This window comes from Elgaria multicarinata, chromosome 1 (assembly GCF_023053635.1).
Source record: "Elgaria multicarinata webbii isolate HBS135686 ecotype San Diego chromosome 1, rElgMul1.1.pri, whole genome shotgun sequence".
In the NCBI taxonomy this organism is placed as follows: Eukaryota; Metazoa; Chordata; class Lepidosauria; order Squamata; family Anguidae; genus Elgaria; species Elgaria multicarinata.
In genome coordinates, this window is record NC_086171.1 from 218,825,683 (window position 1) to 218,842,083 (window position 16,401).

At 50.1% G+C, this 16,401-nt stretch overlaps 1 protein-coding gene across 1 annotated transcript; it reads left to right on the forward strand.

The window, feature by feature from the left end:
* Positions 1–6,606: 6,606 nt before the first annotated feature.
* On the forward strand, positions 6,607–14,944 carry DNTTIP1 (deoxynucleotidyltransferase terminal interacting protein 1). The gene is made up of 13 exons (XM_063147493.1): positions 6,607–6,740; positions 6,903–6,973; positions 10,392–10,488; positions 10,831–10,929; positions 11,337–11,408; positions 11,680–11,739; positions 12,072–12,133; positions 12,509–12,554; positions 13,122–13,180; positions 13,454–13,514; positions 13,811–13,882; positions 14,092–14,147; positions 14,566–14,944. The coding sequence occupies exons 1-13, from the start codon at positions 6,618–6,620 to the stop codon at positions 14,708–14,710; spliced, it is 1,023 nt and encodes a 340-aa protein (XP_063003563.1). The 5' UTR covers positions 6,607–6,617; the 3' UTR covers positions 14,711–14,944.
* The last annotated feature ends 1,457 nt before the right edge of the window (positions 14,945–16,401 follow it).

The window sequence follows — 16,401 nt, forward strand, 5'->3', positions numbered from 1 at the left end:
ATGAAAGCTGCAGGGTTAAACGGGTGGGGAAAACATGAGTGGAACTCCACAGGGGGGAAGAGGCTGTTGGGAACTGAGGCTGCCAGGGGAAAGGCGAGGGGCAGATTTGAGCAGGCTGCAGTCAACAGTTTGCATATCGTTTGCAGATATAACGAGCTGCCCTGGCACTGCTTCACTTAGAACAGCAGCTGTAGGCTTTTCCTTTATATTATTTAGCTTCTGAAGAGAGCTGAGGGATGGGACGTAGACCTGAAGGGCTCCAGTGTGTACATGTGGAGGCAGCAAACAGTACTATTATTCAGCAAGTGCACCCCCACTTCTGGCGGGCAGTGGCCTCAGGGCTTCCAAGGTCCAGTTTCCTCAGGAGGAGGTCACAGGAGGCTTCGGGTGCATCTGTGGCAGAAGCACTCTTTACATATGTATCTATAGGGGCTGAGCATAAGATGAATGTTCACAGCATTCGTGCCCCGCCTCAGATCCCTAGGGAATCCTGTAGCGCCATAGGGTTTCCCACAGCAAGCAAAGCCAGTGGTCAGCTTGCTTTCCAGTTGCAGCTCCAGCACAGACTGACCTTCCTGCTCCCCACAGAGACCGTCGCTTGCTGCTTTGCCTAGTGGGGAAAGAAAGAGGAGTCCTTCTCCCACCTAGCACCTATGGCAGCTTTCTGGTGCCTGCCAGATGTGTTGGGCTACAATGGGAGTTGTAGTCCAACACATCTGCAGGATGCCATGTTGGGGAAGGCTGACCTATGCTTTCTTGGGCCATCCTAACTGCCATGGAAAGACCTCACCAAAACCGCCACAAGCTGTCCTCTGTCAGATGTGAGGGCATCCACACTGAACATGAGAACAGCCACGCTGGATCAGAGCAAGGGTCCATCTAGTCCAGCATCCTGTTCGCACAGTGGCCAACGAGAAACCCACAACAGCGGATTTCTTGCTGATATGCAACCCTCCCACCCATGTTCCCCAGCAACTGGTGTATGCAGGCTTACTGCCTCTGAAACTGGAGGTGGCACAGAGCCATCAGGACTAGCAGCCATTGATAGCCTCCTCCTCCCTGAATTTGTCCAATCCCCTTTTTAATCCATCCAAATTGGTGACCGTCACTACTTCTGGAAGTGAATTCCATCGCTTAACTCTGTGCTGTATGGAAAATTCCTGCCTTTGATCTGTCCTGAATCCCCCACCATTCAGCTTCATGGGATGACCCTTTTGGATTCTAGTATCATGAGCGAGGGAGGAAACCTCTTCCTAGCCACGTTCTCCACACCATGCATGACTTTGGCCACAGCTAGACCTAAGGTTTATCCTGGGATCATCCAGGGTTCACCCCTGCCCGAGCACTGGATCCCCTGTGTGTCACCTAGATGAACAGGTTTGACCCCTGGACGATCCAAGGATAAACCTTGGGTCTAGCTATGGTCTTTGTCTCCCTCCTACTTGCCTGCTTTCTAAGCTAAACAGATGTTGTAACCTTTCTTCCTAGGGAAGTTGCTCCAGCACCTTGATCATTCTGTCACACCAGAGATTTGTATAAAATTGCATAGAATCAAAGAATAGCAGCTGGGATTGTTTACTGCTTTTAGCACAATACTCCAAATGAATATAAAATGGGAAGGCAGCAGGACCCTTGCCACCATCAAGTAAACACGGGTGTTTTCTAAAAGTAATCCAGAAGAGAGTGGAACAGCTTTCCAAAACTCTGTGTACGCCAACTTTTTCCAACTTGGGGCCCTCCAAGTGCCTCGGACTACAATTCCTAGCTCCCCCAGCCAGCCATGCTGGGAACTGTAGGCCAGCATATCTGGAGGGCGTCAGGTTGGGGAAGAACATTGAAAGCGATGGCTGCCTGCAAACAGTCATGCCAGACGTAAACTATCTTGACTCCAACAAGCTTCCGTACTTTGCGGCTACTGCTGCTACTTGCTGCAGAGATATACAGTCACGGCTGAAGCACTTTCCACGCTGTGCTGCCTTCATAGAATCATAGAATAGCAGAGTTGGAAGGGGCCTACAAGGCCATCGAGTCCAACCCCCTGCTCAATGCAGGAATCCACCCCAAAGCATCCCTGACAGATGGTTGCTGCTTCTTGAATGCCTCTAGTGTGGGAGAGCCCACACCCTCCCTAGGTAACTGATTCCATTGTCGTACTTCTCTAACAGTCAGGAAGTTTTTCCTGATGTCCAGCTGGAATCTGGCTTCCATTAACTGGACATCAAGAAAAACTTCCTGACTGTTAGAGCAGTGCTTCAACCCCTAGTAGTGCTATTCTTCCAAGGAAAAGCAAATCCTATGCAAATAATCTTCGGCTGGTATTTCCCCCCCAAACGGTTGAACTTCAGCATATCTTACACCTTGTCCACAGCAAGAGGCCCAAATCTGGGGAGAACGGTGAGGGTAAATAGCATTTCAGAACCCAATGTTACACCATCCTTCCATGAAACTGTGACACAGATATCGTTCTGGAGAACTGCCAGCCGGGCTGCTAGAGACGATTTCAGCAGGACTGAAGGCAACCAGGATGATCAGAGGTCTGGAAATAAAGCCCTATGAAGAGAGACTGAAAGAATTGGGCATGTTTAGCCTGGAGAAGAGAAGATGGAGGGGAGACATGATAGCACTCTTCAAATACTTAAAAGGTTGTCACACAGAGGAGGGCCAGGATGTCTTCTCGATCCTCCCAGAGTGCAGGACACGGAATAACGGGCTCAAGTTACAGGAAGCCAGATTCCAGCTGGACATCAGGAAAAACTTCCTGACTGTTAGAGCAGTACGACAACGGAATCAGTTACCCAGGGAGGTTATGGGCTCTCCCACCCTAGAGGCCTTCAAGAGGCAGCTGGACAAGCATCTGTCAGGGATGCTTTAGGGTGGATTCCTGCATTGAGCAGGGGGTTGGACTCGATGGCCTTGTAGGCCCCTTCCAACTCTTCTACTCTATGGTTCTATGATTCTATGAAGTCTTCCTGATGTTTCTTGCCTCTGTTTATCCCTTTCAGGCCCTGTAACATTTGGGTGCCAGATGTCAAATCAAATATGTTTAACACATTTCTCCCAGGACAAAAGTCATTGACTGCGTAGATGTTGAACAGTATTGTATAAGCCAACTAACACAATAAGCAGGGCAGAAATAGTTTCTAACCCAACTCTTCATTCCTGTCACTTCACAACAGGAATCTCTTCATTAATATTTGGTTTCTATTGAATTCTATTTCAGTATTCACGGATATCTTATTGGCACCCATTCTCTATATTGAAAATATATACCATATAGGAAGGGCTGCTCCCTACAATATCTGCCAAGTAGATATCGATTTAAATTAGCAAAGGAGAAAAAGCCAATTTTAAACAGGTGTTCCACTGATATTTCTTCATTTCTTTCCTAAACAATGGTGTAGATCTGACCACTAAACAATGTTTAAACAATATTCTATTTGGTGACAAATTAACATTGTTTTATTCTTACAGTCAGGTGTTGTGTTTATATACATTCTTTTTTTGTTGGTTTTTTACCCACAAAGAGAATGTTTTTAAAACTTACCCATATAGGGAACTTCTCTACATGTAATTTATTGCACGCTCATGATTGGCCACTCACAGAAGTTTCCAGGTCTTTTACATGATGCCCTCAACCTCCAGGATATCCCTCAGTAATATCACTTTTAAAAAGATCAGAGATAATGTACTATTTAAAATTATTGTGGGGTATTGCAGGATAGCCGCAGTGTGGAAAGTTTGTGTTGTGCTATAATACAGCCACTAGATGGCACTGTTTCATTGAACTTTATGGAGTATTACCCAGAGAGGAAGTTTTCAATTATAAATCAGGGGATCACCGTTGGTTCGTGTCCAAAGAAGCCCGTAGCCAACACAGAAAGACCAGAGAAGAAAAAAGCCTGGTAAGGGTGCAATTTTCTCCTTAATGTAGAGATGCCCAGGGTCTTTTTTATGACCAGTAGCCATGAGTTTCATTCATTCTATAATCCTTTCAGGTTTCAGACTGAAATTGGTTTCTGGACTGGAGCTCAGTCTCTAGTTAAATTCTTCCTTGTTTTAGGCTCTAAAGCCACAGTCCTAACTATGTAAGCCTGATGGCGTTCAATGGGACTTACTCCCAGTCCCAGGTAGATATGCATAGGATTCCAGCTTTGGTGAGAACCTTTGTCAAAAGTGCACATTTTACCGATGTCAGGTAGTACAGCACCATGTACATTGATGGTGCTATATAAATAAATTAATAATAATAATAATAATAATAATAATAATAATAATAATAATAGGTTCATAAAACTGTTTGCAGCACAGATCCGGGTCAGTCCCCCTTGTTGAGTCAGTTGCTGGAGGCCTTTTGTGGCTTTGGGGTTTCTGGCTGTCCCGGACGCACCCAGGACCCACAGGCATGTTGGGGCCATCATGGCAGGCCTGGCTGGCAGCTGCTTTCTAGTCTCCCTTTTGTCCAAACACCACCAGAAAGGTGCTATTGCTCCTTAGCGAAGCTGGGATCTCCTATTGTTCGGTAAACCAGGAAACTGGGTCCTTCTTCATGGGAGGGGTAGAGAAATTCACAGGACGGAAGCGGCATTTGCTCGTGGTTTCCTTACTGGCCGCAAATGGGTTCTGTCTCAGAAAAGGCGGCAGCAGGCAGGCAGGCAATGCCCCTGTGCATGAAGGGCTGCCCATTGCGCAAGCGCCCACAGGGCAGGGCTTGCTACAGGGCCCTGCCTGCGTGGGGTTGCATGTCACACTCCGTTGTTAAGCTGATGTGCATCGCATTCATTTATTAATTCTAAAAGGCATTGAACGGCATTGAACGCTAAATTTGTTTTTTAATGGACTCTAGAATTGTTGTTTTAAATGGATGCTGCTGTTTTTATACTGTTGTTTTTATGTCTCTGATGGTTTTTAGGTTTTGTATACTTTTAATGTTTACTGTTTTTAGCTTTTGTGAACTGCCCAAAGAGCTTCGGCTGTGGGGCGGTATATAAATGTAATAAAATAAAATAAATAAAACATAAATAAAACAAATGTCCATGTACTGCTTTCCACAAGCCAGTCTCTTACGCAGCCAACCCAATTCTGCATAAAAGGAAACATCCCACATAAACTGGGCTGCGGCCATTGGGGTATTATTATTATTATTGTTGTTGTTGTTGTAGTTGTTTTTAAATGGATATTGTCTGTTTTTGTTTGTATTTTAAGGTTTTTATGGTTTTAAATTTTGTATAATTCTTTTTAACGTTCACTGTTTTTAACTTTTGTAAACTGCCCAGAGAGCTTGGGCTATGGGGCAGTATATAAAAGTAATAAATAATAATAATAATAATAATAATAATAATAATAATAATAATACCCTATTTCTTCGATTCTAAGACACACTTTTTTCCACATATAAACGTCTCTAAAAACGGGGTGCGTCTTAGAATCGCAGGTGTGTCTTAGGGTATTATTTTTTTCTGTTGGTGGTACTGAAATTAGTGTGCGTCTTACAATCTATGGCATCTTACAATCGAAGAAATACGGTAATAATAATAATTTATTGCATTTTTATAACGACCAACAGCCGAAGCTCCCTGGGCGTAGGAACGGGAACGTCCCTGTTTCCAAGCATTTCCAAAATGTCCTGGCCAGTCAGTCAAGAATACCGGATTCCTGTTCCAGCCAGCGGAAGAAATTCCAACCTCCGAAATGGTGCCTTGAGCCTGCTCAGTGGAGTGTCAGTCTCCATACTGAAGTCTCCTCTGGCTTTTGAGAACTAGTAGAGAAATGTAATTTAGTGACCTTTTTTTGTGTTTGTTTGCTTCTTTGCCTATTATTTATTTGCAGGTGCTTAAGTACTTTAGGCTGCAATCCTATGCCAATTTACCTGGGAATAAGTCCTATTTATCTTATTAGGATTTGTTTCTGAGTGGACACACATAGGATTGCAGTGTTCGATAGCTTTCTTTCTTTCCCTAGACCTTTACATATTGCTCAGTTGTTGTTTTTTAAAAATCCTAATCCCCACCCCAAAAAATTGTCCCGGGCAGAATCTACACTACTGCTTATAATGGTTTATAATGGTTATGACAACTGTTCAGGCCCAGGACACATTACATATACCGTTTTCATACCGTTTTTAAAGTGTTATATCCTGCTTGGTGTAGATTGGCCCCCGGTTTTGTGGATTCAGAATATGGCAACCCTACCTGGGTGGTTTACAAAAACTAAAACGAGAGCGAGAGACCACAGCGTGACTTTGAGAGGGAGAACTCTGCACATGCTCAAAGCCACCCCCGTCTTGACACCTAGAATAGTAGTGTTGGAAGGGGCCTCTAAGGCCATCGAGTCCACCCCACACAACCACCCGATCGATGCAGGGATCCCCCCTCACAAGCTGCCTGCAGTCCGAAGAGTGAACCTTCCCCCCCCCTCTTTAGAGAGAAAGGGGGGAAGGGAGGCACTCTGCGCATGGCCAGAAACACCCCTCCTGCTGCGGCGGCGGCGGCGCCAAAGGTTTGAAAACAGCCCCCGCCCCCGTCCTTCTCTCTGTCGCCAAGGCAACGGGCGCCGAGGCCTGTGCTTCCGGGCGCATACCGATGACGACGGCGCCAGTCTGAGGGCGCCCGCGGAGCAGAATGGGGGCCGCCCGGGAGGCCGAGCAGCCGCCGCCGCCGCAGCAGCAGCAGCAGCGGGAGGCCCAGGGCGGCGAGGAGGAGGAGGAGGAGGCGGAGGAGCTGGCGAGGGGCCCGGGCGCCGCGGTGAGGGGCGGCTCGGTAGCCGCGGGGGCCTTCCGGGGCCCTTTCCGCCCCCGGGGCAGAGCGGCCGCAGCGCTGGGGGTGGTGGTGGGGGGCGTCGGCCCCGGGATGCTGTGGGCCGCCGCCGCCGCCGCCCCCTCTGAGCCGCCGCCCTTGTGCCCACAGAGCCCCTGGAACATCATGATCAAGCACCGGCTGGTGCAGCGGCGCGGGCGGCGCTCCCAGATGATGTGCAGGTAGGACCCGGCGCGGGAGGGAGGGAGGGAGGGAGGGCGGAGGCCAGGGGGCGCAGGCGGGGACGCCGGGGCGGGGAAGGGGGCCGCAGCAGAGAAGGCCGCGCCCAGCCAGCCCCACCCGCGACGCCAGAGGAGCCCCCTCCCCCCCAGGGAAGCCTCCCCGGGGTTGGGGGTGGGGGTGGGCCCCCTAACCCTGCCCTTATGTTTTATTTATTTATTTATTTATTTGTTAGTTACATTTATATACCACCCCATAGCTGAAGTTCTCTGGGCGGTTTACAAAAAGTTAAACAGTAAACATTAAAAGTATACAAAATTTAAAAACATAAAAACAACAATATCCATTTAAAAACAACAGTTCTGGGGGTCTGTTAAAAAACAAACTTAGCGTTGTTAAATGGTGTTAGATGCCTGGAAGAAGAGAAAAGTCTTGACCTGGCGCCTAAAATATATTTTTTGTGAACTGCCCAGAGAGCTCCGGCTATTGAGCGGTATAGAAATGTAATAAATAAATAAATAATAAATAAAACAGTGTTGCCGCCAGGCGAGCCTCATCGGGGAGATCATTCCACAGTCGGGGGGGCCACCACCGAAAAGGCCCTCTCCCTGGTTGCCATCCTCTGAGCTTCCCTCAGAGTAGGCAGTGAAGAATCTCCAGGACAAAGGATGCCACAGCTCTCCTGTCCCTCTCTCTGGCTCTGGGGAAGTTTGTGCTACCAAGCATCTGGTTACTGTCACAGCACAAATGGGACGCTTTCCCTGAGTCTCTTGCAGTTGTCCCCAAATGCAAAGAAAAGCAACAGTTCCACAAAGCTAAACAAATTCATGGTGGGTTTGACAGTAGTAAGTTTCTCCTTTGATCAATTTTCCTCTGCACTGACATACACACACTGTCTTCATAAGTTTGCATTCATTTCTTTCTTAAATCATTGTACTTTCATTCTGCTCTCAGGCTGCCTGAGGAATGGTAGAAGTTGCACAGGATTAAGCCCAAAATATAATTAGTTATTATGGAGCGCCATAAAGAAAACCTCCTAGCAGCCAATGAGTTCTACCTATGTTTTTGTCCGTAAAAGTGGGGGGGGGGGGGGGAACACGTTAAATGCGCTAACCAGAGAGCTTCGGCTATGGGGCGGTATAGAAATGTAAATAATAATTATAATAATAAATTCAATGGGTGTGTGTGTTTGTCACTGTAAATTATAGAGAGAGATACAGATATATCACAAGCACACAGCTGTTTTTCAGTTCTGTGCTAGCTGAGGTCTTCTTCAGGTTGTTTGCAATTCCAGTCAATTTTGTGTTGTGGAAATCTTGTCTGCAAAATTCTCCACCAAATTTTCACAGCCAGGGTGCCACAGCAGAGAAGGCCCTTCTCCTGGTAGCCACCTGCCTCACTTCCTTTGGCAGGGGCTCACATAGAAGGACCCCGAAGAGGATCTTAGGGTCCAGGCACGTACATATGGAGGCGTTCCTTCAGATAACCTGGCCCCAAGCCGTTTAGGGCTTTGAATGTTAATACCAGCACTTTGAATCAGGCCCGGACCTGGATTGGCAGCCAGCAAAGCTGGAAAAGTACTGGCATAATGTGGTCTCATTGGCCAGTCCCTGTTAATAATCTTGCTGTCCTGTTTTGTACTGGCTGAAGTTTCCGGACCATTTTCAAAGGCAGCCCCACATATAACACATTACAGTAATCCAAACAAGAGGTTATCAGAGCATGGATAACTGTAGCTGGGCTATCTCTGTGCAGATAAGGCCCAGCATTGGGCAAAAGGCGGGATACAAATAATAATAATAATAATAATAATAATAATAAAAATAAAAATAATAATAATAAAAAAAAATCAGCCTAAAGACTAAGATACTGAATGATTCCCCCAAGGAGCCCAACGTAATCTTTAATCTCTTTGTACTTAGTGTGCACATTACTGTTCTGGCCCAACTTTGTATCACAGCCAGGGGACAACATTTTTCTAAGCTTATATTTGGGACAGATAAGTGGAATTGAATATGCTTTCGCCTGTTAACACCGCTTTTGCCTTGCTCAAGGAGACCAAGCAATCTTTGGCACAGCTGCTCCTGGGCTCTTGCTCCGTTCCTTTCTGCTGTTCTTGTGGAGCCCGTCCTGCGCTGAGTGGATGCGCCCAGGACCATTTCCCATAAGACTGCAGCCTAGCTATTTACGTGCAGATTACTTTATAATATTAATCAATTTAGTTATAAATTTTATCTGGTGTTTTAAATTTGTAATTTCGCATTGCTGCTGTTTTTATCTGGTTGAGCTTTTATATTGTATCTTATATTATGGTTTTATACTGTTGTTTTATACTTTGAATGTTTTTAATTTTTGTGAACTGCCCAGAGAGCTCCGGCTATTGGGCGGTATAGAAATGTAATTAATAAATAAATTAATAAATATATACTTTGTTTTCCAAAAATATTATATTCAAAAGAGGTTCACAGAGCAAGACATTTAAATGCAATAACCGTAATTTTAAAGCATCACATTACATAAATTCAGTTACAGTTCATTTCTGTTAATAATATTCGATACCGACGACATCAGCATTAATTGTTGATTAATTGTTGTAAACCGCCCAGAGAGCTTCAGCTGTGGGGCGTTATATAAATGTAATAAAATAAAATAAATAAATAAATTATACTCACATTAAGCATTTTTTTAATGTTTTCTTCTAATCGTTTTGCAATAGTGTTATAGTTTTGTTTGCTAGCCTGTACTTCTGTGGGTTCACCTTATAGCTCCCGAGGACTTCAGCTCTTCCATTAAGCCCCAAATATCATAGTTAATGGCTGTCTCAGCATCCTGGAGGGTAGATGTCTCCTGCCTTAAGAATTGTTCACACATCTTAAGCCGTTTGGGCTGCTGATCTGTCGCCTTCTCTGAAGAATAGTCAAATTACCATCCACGGTTCAACCATATTGGTCCTTGGGCCATTTGCCTGCCTTTTAACTTCTGTTGGTCCTTATTCAGACTGAGTAGAAGCTCCATGCTTAATGCCGCCTTCATATTTTCTGCTGCTTCCAAAACCTGACTTGTACCCTCTTGTTTCTGGGTTCTTATGACTGATCCTCTGTGTCTGAACAGCCAGGGTCCCCTGCAGAACCTTGGGCTGCAGTGTTAATGAGGCTCTAAATAACAGAGGCTTCCCTCCACACCCTCCCCCGTTACGAGATTGACTTGTCACTGCTGGGAAGTGTAGGAGTTTCATATTAGGTCACAGCCCTCAAGAAGAATGAAATAATAAAAGGGTCTGGCAGTCCCTTTTCTCCTGGCAAACATGTCTGGAGTCGGAACAGAGTATAGGGCGCTCCGGAGGCTGCAGAGCCTGGAACTGGCCTGGCCTGGCCGACGCTGGGCGGCCCACTGACTGCATTCATTCCTCTCCTGGTCCAGCTTCACAGACCCTGTGGTTTCCATGGACCTGCTGCGAGCGGTTCTCCAGCCAAGCATCAACGAGGAGATCCAGGCTGTCTTCAGTAAATACATGAAGGTAAAAGCTGAAAGCAGACGCATTTGAATTGGCAGCCCAGAGATCCTGCCAGCGTTCAGCTTGAGCGGGTCCGATTGGTGTGTCGGGAGGAGGGGTTAATGGTAGAGCCTCCCAGCTGGAAGAGGTGGACTTCCTTCTCCTTGCCCTGGCATTGAGACACTTGTGGGGGGTTGCAGCAGCAGCAGCAGCAGCCTGAGAGGTTCTGCAGATTTGTATCCTTCCAATAAGATGCCCAGTCGCACATAACCCATTTGGGAGGAGAGCAAAGGTGGAGGGGTCCTGTGGCATTTTGGGGAGCGCTATTTTGGCCTAGGCTCCAGTTGTCTCCTCCTTCTTCCCAAGTTTTTCCAGAAAGCTGCAGGGAATGTGCGGGAGAATGTCGGGGAGGACGTGGACACCGAGCAGCTCATTCAAGAGACATGCCGGAGCTGCCTGGAGCAGGTGGGTGTCTGTTGCCACCACTTGTTTTGAGGAGAAGAGCCCTGTGCTGAAGGCCCTCCCAGAAAGCAGCAGCAGCACCTCCAGATCTCAGGATCTCCCGGCATGAAGCTGACACCGCCTAGCATTGTGTCAGCGTGGGAGGCGAGACGCGCCCGAGCACCCCCACAAAGGCAAGGCCCCAGCGGGAGCAAAGGGACCTTGTTGCTTCTCTTCATGGAGCTCCGCTTTGTCTCCCTCTGGACTCCTGGGGAACATGATCCATAGCCCGTTCCTTCCTGATCTGTTCATAAGCAGCTGATTCCCCCTCACATATTGTTAAACCTGGATCACGGAGATGCTCCGGATTAACCAGCAGAGGGCAATGTGGGGTTTACCTGGCGCACGTCTGACGTTCCTTTTCTCTGCAGGCCAAACTCCTGTTCTGTGATGGCAAGAAGACTTCTGCTGCAAGGCTTCCCCATGAAGTATCAGCAATGAAGGTAGAAGCTGGGCTCTCTCCAGCAAGGGATGGGCCTGGTAGTCTCTCCCCGGCTTTCCCATGTTAGGGCTTGGGGCCTTTCATGCTGCTGAGGAGTCCTTGGCTGTAGCAGTTCTCCAGGCACCTCTGTGAGGGGTCCTTGGCTTGTTCCTGCTAGGGGAGAGGCACTGCGGCTGTTGGCTCCAAGTAGGAGTTGCCCCCAAGAGGCCTTGGACCCGGGACGGAGCAGCACTTCCCATTTCCAGGCTAATGCTCTTTTCCCCCCCGATCAGCGCTCCAAACCAGTAGAGGAGGAAATCATGAGCCAACAGGGAAGTCCCATCCCCAAAAAGGTAGGTGGCCTCGGGAAGCTGGAATACCTAGTCCCTTGGGATGGGGTCAGGAGTCTCACTGGGGCACAGCCAGACTGCCCCCCCCCTTTGCAAGTTGATTCTGTGCTGCTTTTTTGGTCATGGGCTGGGGAAGGTTTGCTTTGAGTGGGGGGCTGTGCCTACTCATCCTCTGCTGAGAGGAGCGGGTCATTAGCAAAAGGCCTTCAAGAGGCAGCTGGACAAGCCTCTGCCAGGGATGCTTCAGAGTGGATTCCTGCATTGAGCAGGGGGGTGGACCCGATGGCCTTGTAGGCCCCTTCCAACTCTGCTATTCTGTGATTGCTCCGTTGCAGAGGAAGGGGCGGCCTCCAGGACAGAGCCAGGCGAACGAACGAGGGACTTCGGGAGCGAGCACGTGAGTGCAGTGCGGTGGCTAGAAGTGGCCTGGGGTAGCTGAGGCGGCCTCTTCTCTCCCTCACTGAGAGCATACCCAGGAGAGACCAATGCAGGGGCTGGTTCAGCAGTGGGGAAGGCTCTTTCACCTGGAGGAGATGGAGGCCTGCCTAGGCTGGAGTGGCCGGACCAGGGAGGGCCTGGCGTGGAGGAGCCAAGCGGAGCGCTTTGGCATTGGTCCAGCTAGAAGGGATTGGCCTGAGAGCGCCTAGTGGCAGCGCGATTCTCCGAGAGGCAAGACGTCCCTCTGCTTCCCCTCTTACGCTCCCAACTTCACCTCCCGTTACTGCTTTAGCTCTTGAGCGCAACTTAGCCTTGCTGCCTTCTCTCCTCTCAGGTGGAAAACCAAGTCCTCTGAGCCATTGCAGAGGGATGGGCCCAAGGTATGCTATGCCCCCTGTTCCTGCCCCCTTGCTTTGTGGAGGCCCCTCTGGGACAAAAGGGGGGGGGAGCTGGAAACCAGGCCTTTCTGCGGCCAGGAGGGCAGACTGGCTAGCAGGAAGCCCCGGCACTAGAGGCAGGTCTGATACGAACGCGCTGGGCGATGGCTGTTCTCTCCACTTCCTGGTTGGGGGCTCTTGGAAGCTCCGGCTGGCCGCTATGGGGAGCAGGCTGGGGGGCCAGAAGGGCCCTCCTGAGTCAGGGGCTCTTCTGACATAAACGTCCTGGACACCAAAGAGCTTTGTTACGCGTGCCTCGTCGTCATCATTATTGACATTCCTATACCTCCCCATAGCCAAAGCTCTCTGGGCGGTTTACAAAAGAGTAAACATTAAAAATCGATATACAAAAAAGCATAAAAACAGGCAATAGCTGCTTTCCTGGTTGGGCTGAACTTTGGCCGCCTGTCAAGCCACACTCTGTACCGCAGGCAGCAAACGTGTGCGGGTATATGGGGAAAGCTGGTGCTGTCCTAACGACTCCCTTTCTTTTCTTCCCTTGCCTTGCAGTGGGATCCCTTGCGGATCACGGAGGCCACCGCCTTTGTCCTTGGATCAAGAGCAAACAAGTAAGGTGCTGCCAGGCACAGAGATGGATGGGAGGATGGATTTTTGCCCTCCGGGGCGAAGCAGGCTGCCAGCAACACACACTCTAGTGCTTCTTTAAGGCAAGGGTGGGCTGTAGAGCCATGGCTGGGTGGGAGGTTCTTATAGAATCATTGAATAGCAGAGTTGGAAGGGGCCTACAAGGCCATCGAGTCCAACCCCCTGCTCAGTGCAGGAATCTTCTTGCCAGCGGCACAGTTGCAAGAGTTTAACCCAACTCACTGTCCCGGATTCAGGGCCCTCGGGATGGGAGGAACCAGAGGCAGACTCTACATCAAGCATCCCCACCTGTTCAAGGTCAGTGATTCAGCCGTCAGGGTCGCGGGTCTCCCTCTCTCACGGTCTCCCACACCCCGGCTTGTGTTGCCTTGCTGCCTCCTTTCTCGCTGGGGGGTTCAGTTCCTTGTAGCATGTAGCCAGGCACTCCAGACCTCCCTGAGCAGCAGAAGAGACGGAGAGGAGCTATGCATGGCAGACTCTCTCCACGGAGAGGGCACATCTTCCCTCTGTCTCTGTGCAGCAGCCCTGCCAGCAGGGCCCTTGCAGCTAAGGATCAGCTGGGCCAGCTTCTAACTTTTGCCCCCCTATTCTAGTACGCAGCCGATCCTCAGGACAAGCACTGGCTAGCTGAACAGCAGCACATGCGAGCCACGGGAGGCAAGATGGTGAGTGCCACAAAGCCTGGGGAGAACGAGGAAAAAGAGGGGGGTGAACTGGCTCAGGTTGTAAAACAGCAGAGGGGGGGGGGACCTTCCGCTATGTGCTGGGGCCCCATTGGGTAAGTGTGCTGGGCCAGTCTGGGCAGGGCGCCGTAGGCTTCTCAGTTGCAGCGGTGGGGAGAAGGGCTCACTCCTTTGTGCCTCTCCTTCCGTAGGCCTATCTTCTCCTGGAGGAGGACATTCAGGATCTGGCTGCTAGCGACGAGTACAGGTGAGGCACGGAGCAGGCATTTCTTGGGGTGGGGACTCTACCCTGCATGGAGCGGCACTTGTGTCTCAGGCAGCGTTGGTGCGGAGAGGTCGCCAGGCACGAGAGGCACGGAGAACCCATGTTTGCTTGGTGCAAGGGGGAGCGGCAGGACTCCAGGCTCTTTGGTCCGTGGAGCCCAGCATTGTTGACACGGACTGGCAGGGGCTCTCTGGGGTTTCCCAGCCCTGCCTGTAGCTGCCAAGGGTTAAACCTGGGACCTCCCTCAGGCTCCGCAGGTGCTCTGAGCTACTTCCTCCATCCCTGGGTGCCAGAGTCATGCCAGAGTCCCTGATGGGATCCTCTCGAGAGCCCTTTGCACCAGCTTGGTCTTCATGAGGGCTTTTCTCCCTTGCTTGCTTTCTCCTACTTGCTTCCATAGGGGGTCCCTAGAGCTGAAGCTGGACGAACTGAAGCCCTTTGTCCCCCCACCGTGGATGACTGTGAAGATGCGGAAGTATATGGAGTCCCTCCGCAGCGAAGGGGAGCACCCGCACCCGCCGCCAGAAGGCACCCACGACACCTAGGCCTCATCCAGCCTCCACCTCTGGGGACGGGGACTCTTGGACTTGCTCCTGTGTGCTGGGTTTGCCCTGCTCCTGCTGGTGTTGCGGAGGGTGAGAGAGAGAAGCAGCCTGGGCCCAGCCGGGCCGTCCTTGAGTGCTGTGGGGGTGCAGGATCCTTACCTGGGCTCCACTCTCCCTTGTTTAAGTACTTGGGCCTTGTCAGGAACAGGCTGAAAATAAACACATCTGCTTGAATCTGCTGTCCTTTTGAAAGACTGAGCTGGGGGTGGGATGGGGGGGGAGGAAGCGGCCCTGTCCTTGGACCAAGCAGGTAGCACACCAGTGGCTAAGAGAGGGCGGGTGGGAGACCTGTCACTAGCCCTCCTGTTGCTTGTAAACAGGGAGGGGGTCTCCAACTGCTTTGGGGGAAAGAGCAGGTCAGCAACAGCCTACTACTGTCTCCGTGGTTGGATGCAGGCTGAGATCTGATTATAAACGGTAGTATTTATAAGGCGCTTCAGGACTGACCGGCTGAGTGGAGCCTGGAGGCCAAGAAGAGAGGGGAGATTGGGTGGTTTCAGGGGGGTGGGGGTGGGGGTTCTAGAGCAACTACAAGGAAGCCTGCAAGAGAGGGAGAAGTGCTGGCACAGCAAGGGCAAGGAAGGACACAGCAAGGCCAGGCGGTGGAGCCTCAGGGCGGAGATGTGAAAGCACGCAATGGTCATTTACCCGATTTCTTCGATTCTAAGACACACTTTTTCCCCATATAAACATCTCTTAAAATGGGGTGCATCTTAGAATTGCAGGTGTGTCTTAGGTTTTTTTTCCTGTTGGTGGTACTGAAATTATTATTATTATTATTATTATTATTTATTTATTTATTTATTTATATAGCACCATCAATGTACATGGTGCTGTACAGAGTAAAACAGTAAATAGCAAGACCCTACCGCATAGGCTTACATTCTAATAAAATCATAATAAAACAATAAGGAGGGGAAGAGAATGCAAACAGGCACTGGGTAGGGTAAAACTAACAGTATAAAGTTACAATTGAAGAAATACGGTAATAATAATTATTTCTTACCCGCCTCTCCGATTGCATTGAGCTGGGGAACAACAGCAAGAATGAAATACTGATTAAAAACCTACACTGTTAAAAACACCCTAAAAGCATGCTAACATTCTACTGGGTAGAATTCTGCGGCATCTCCGAGCGAAATGGCGGACCAGGGAAAGGGGGGCAAACACGAGAGGTAGGAACAGCGCCGGGGTAAGAGAGGGAAGGAGGGACCCCGTGGGGGGATGGGGGGCGGCCCTAGAATCAGAATAGCCGAGTTGGAAGGGGCCTCTTAAGGCCATCGAGCCCAACCCCCTGCTCCATGCAGGAACCCCCCCGAAAGCCTCCCTGACAGAGGGCTGTCCTAAGGCAGGACTGTGCCCCGCCGGGGGTTCAGGGCCCGCCCGGCGGCGCCCCTGCTTCCCAAGCGGGTGGAAGGTGGCCGGGCTCGCCTCCGCTGGGCCCGGCTTCTGGGCTGCAGGCGGCGCCCCTGGCCCGCGCCCCTCCCCTCCTGCCTCCCTCCCTCCCTCCCGCGCTCCCGGCCGCCGCTCCCCGGCCGCTGCCATTGGGCGCCTCGGAGGCCAGCGCGGCGCGGATTGGCTGAGCCGCCGGAGCCTCGCAACATTCAAACTTGGGCCACTCCAGCAGCGGC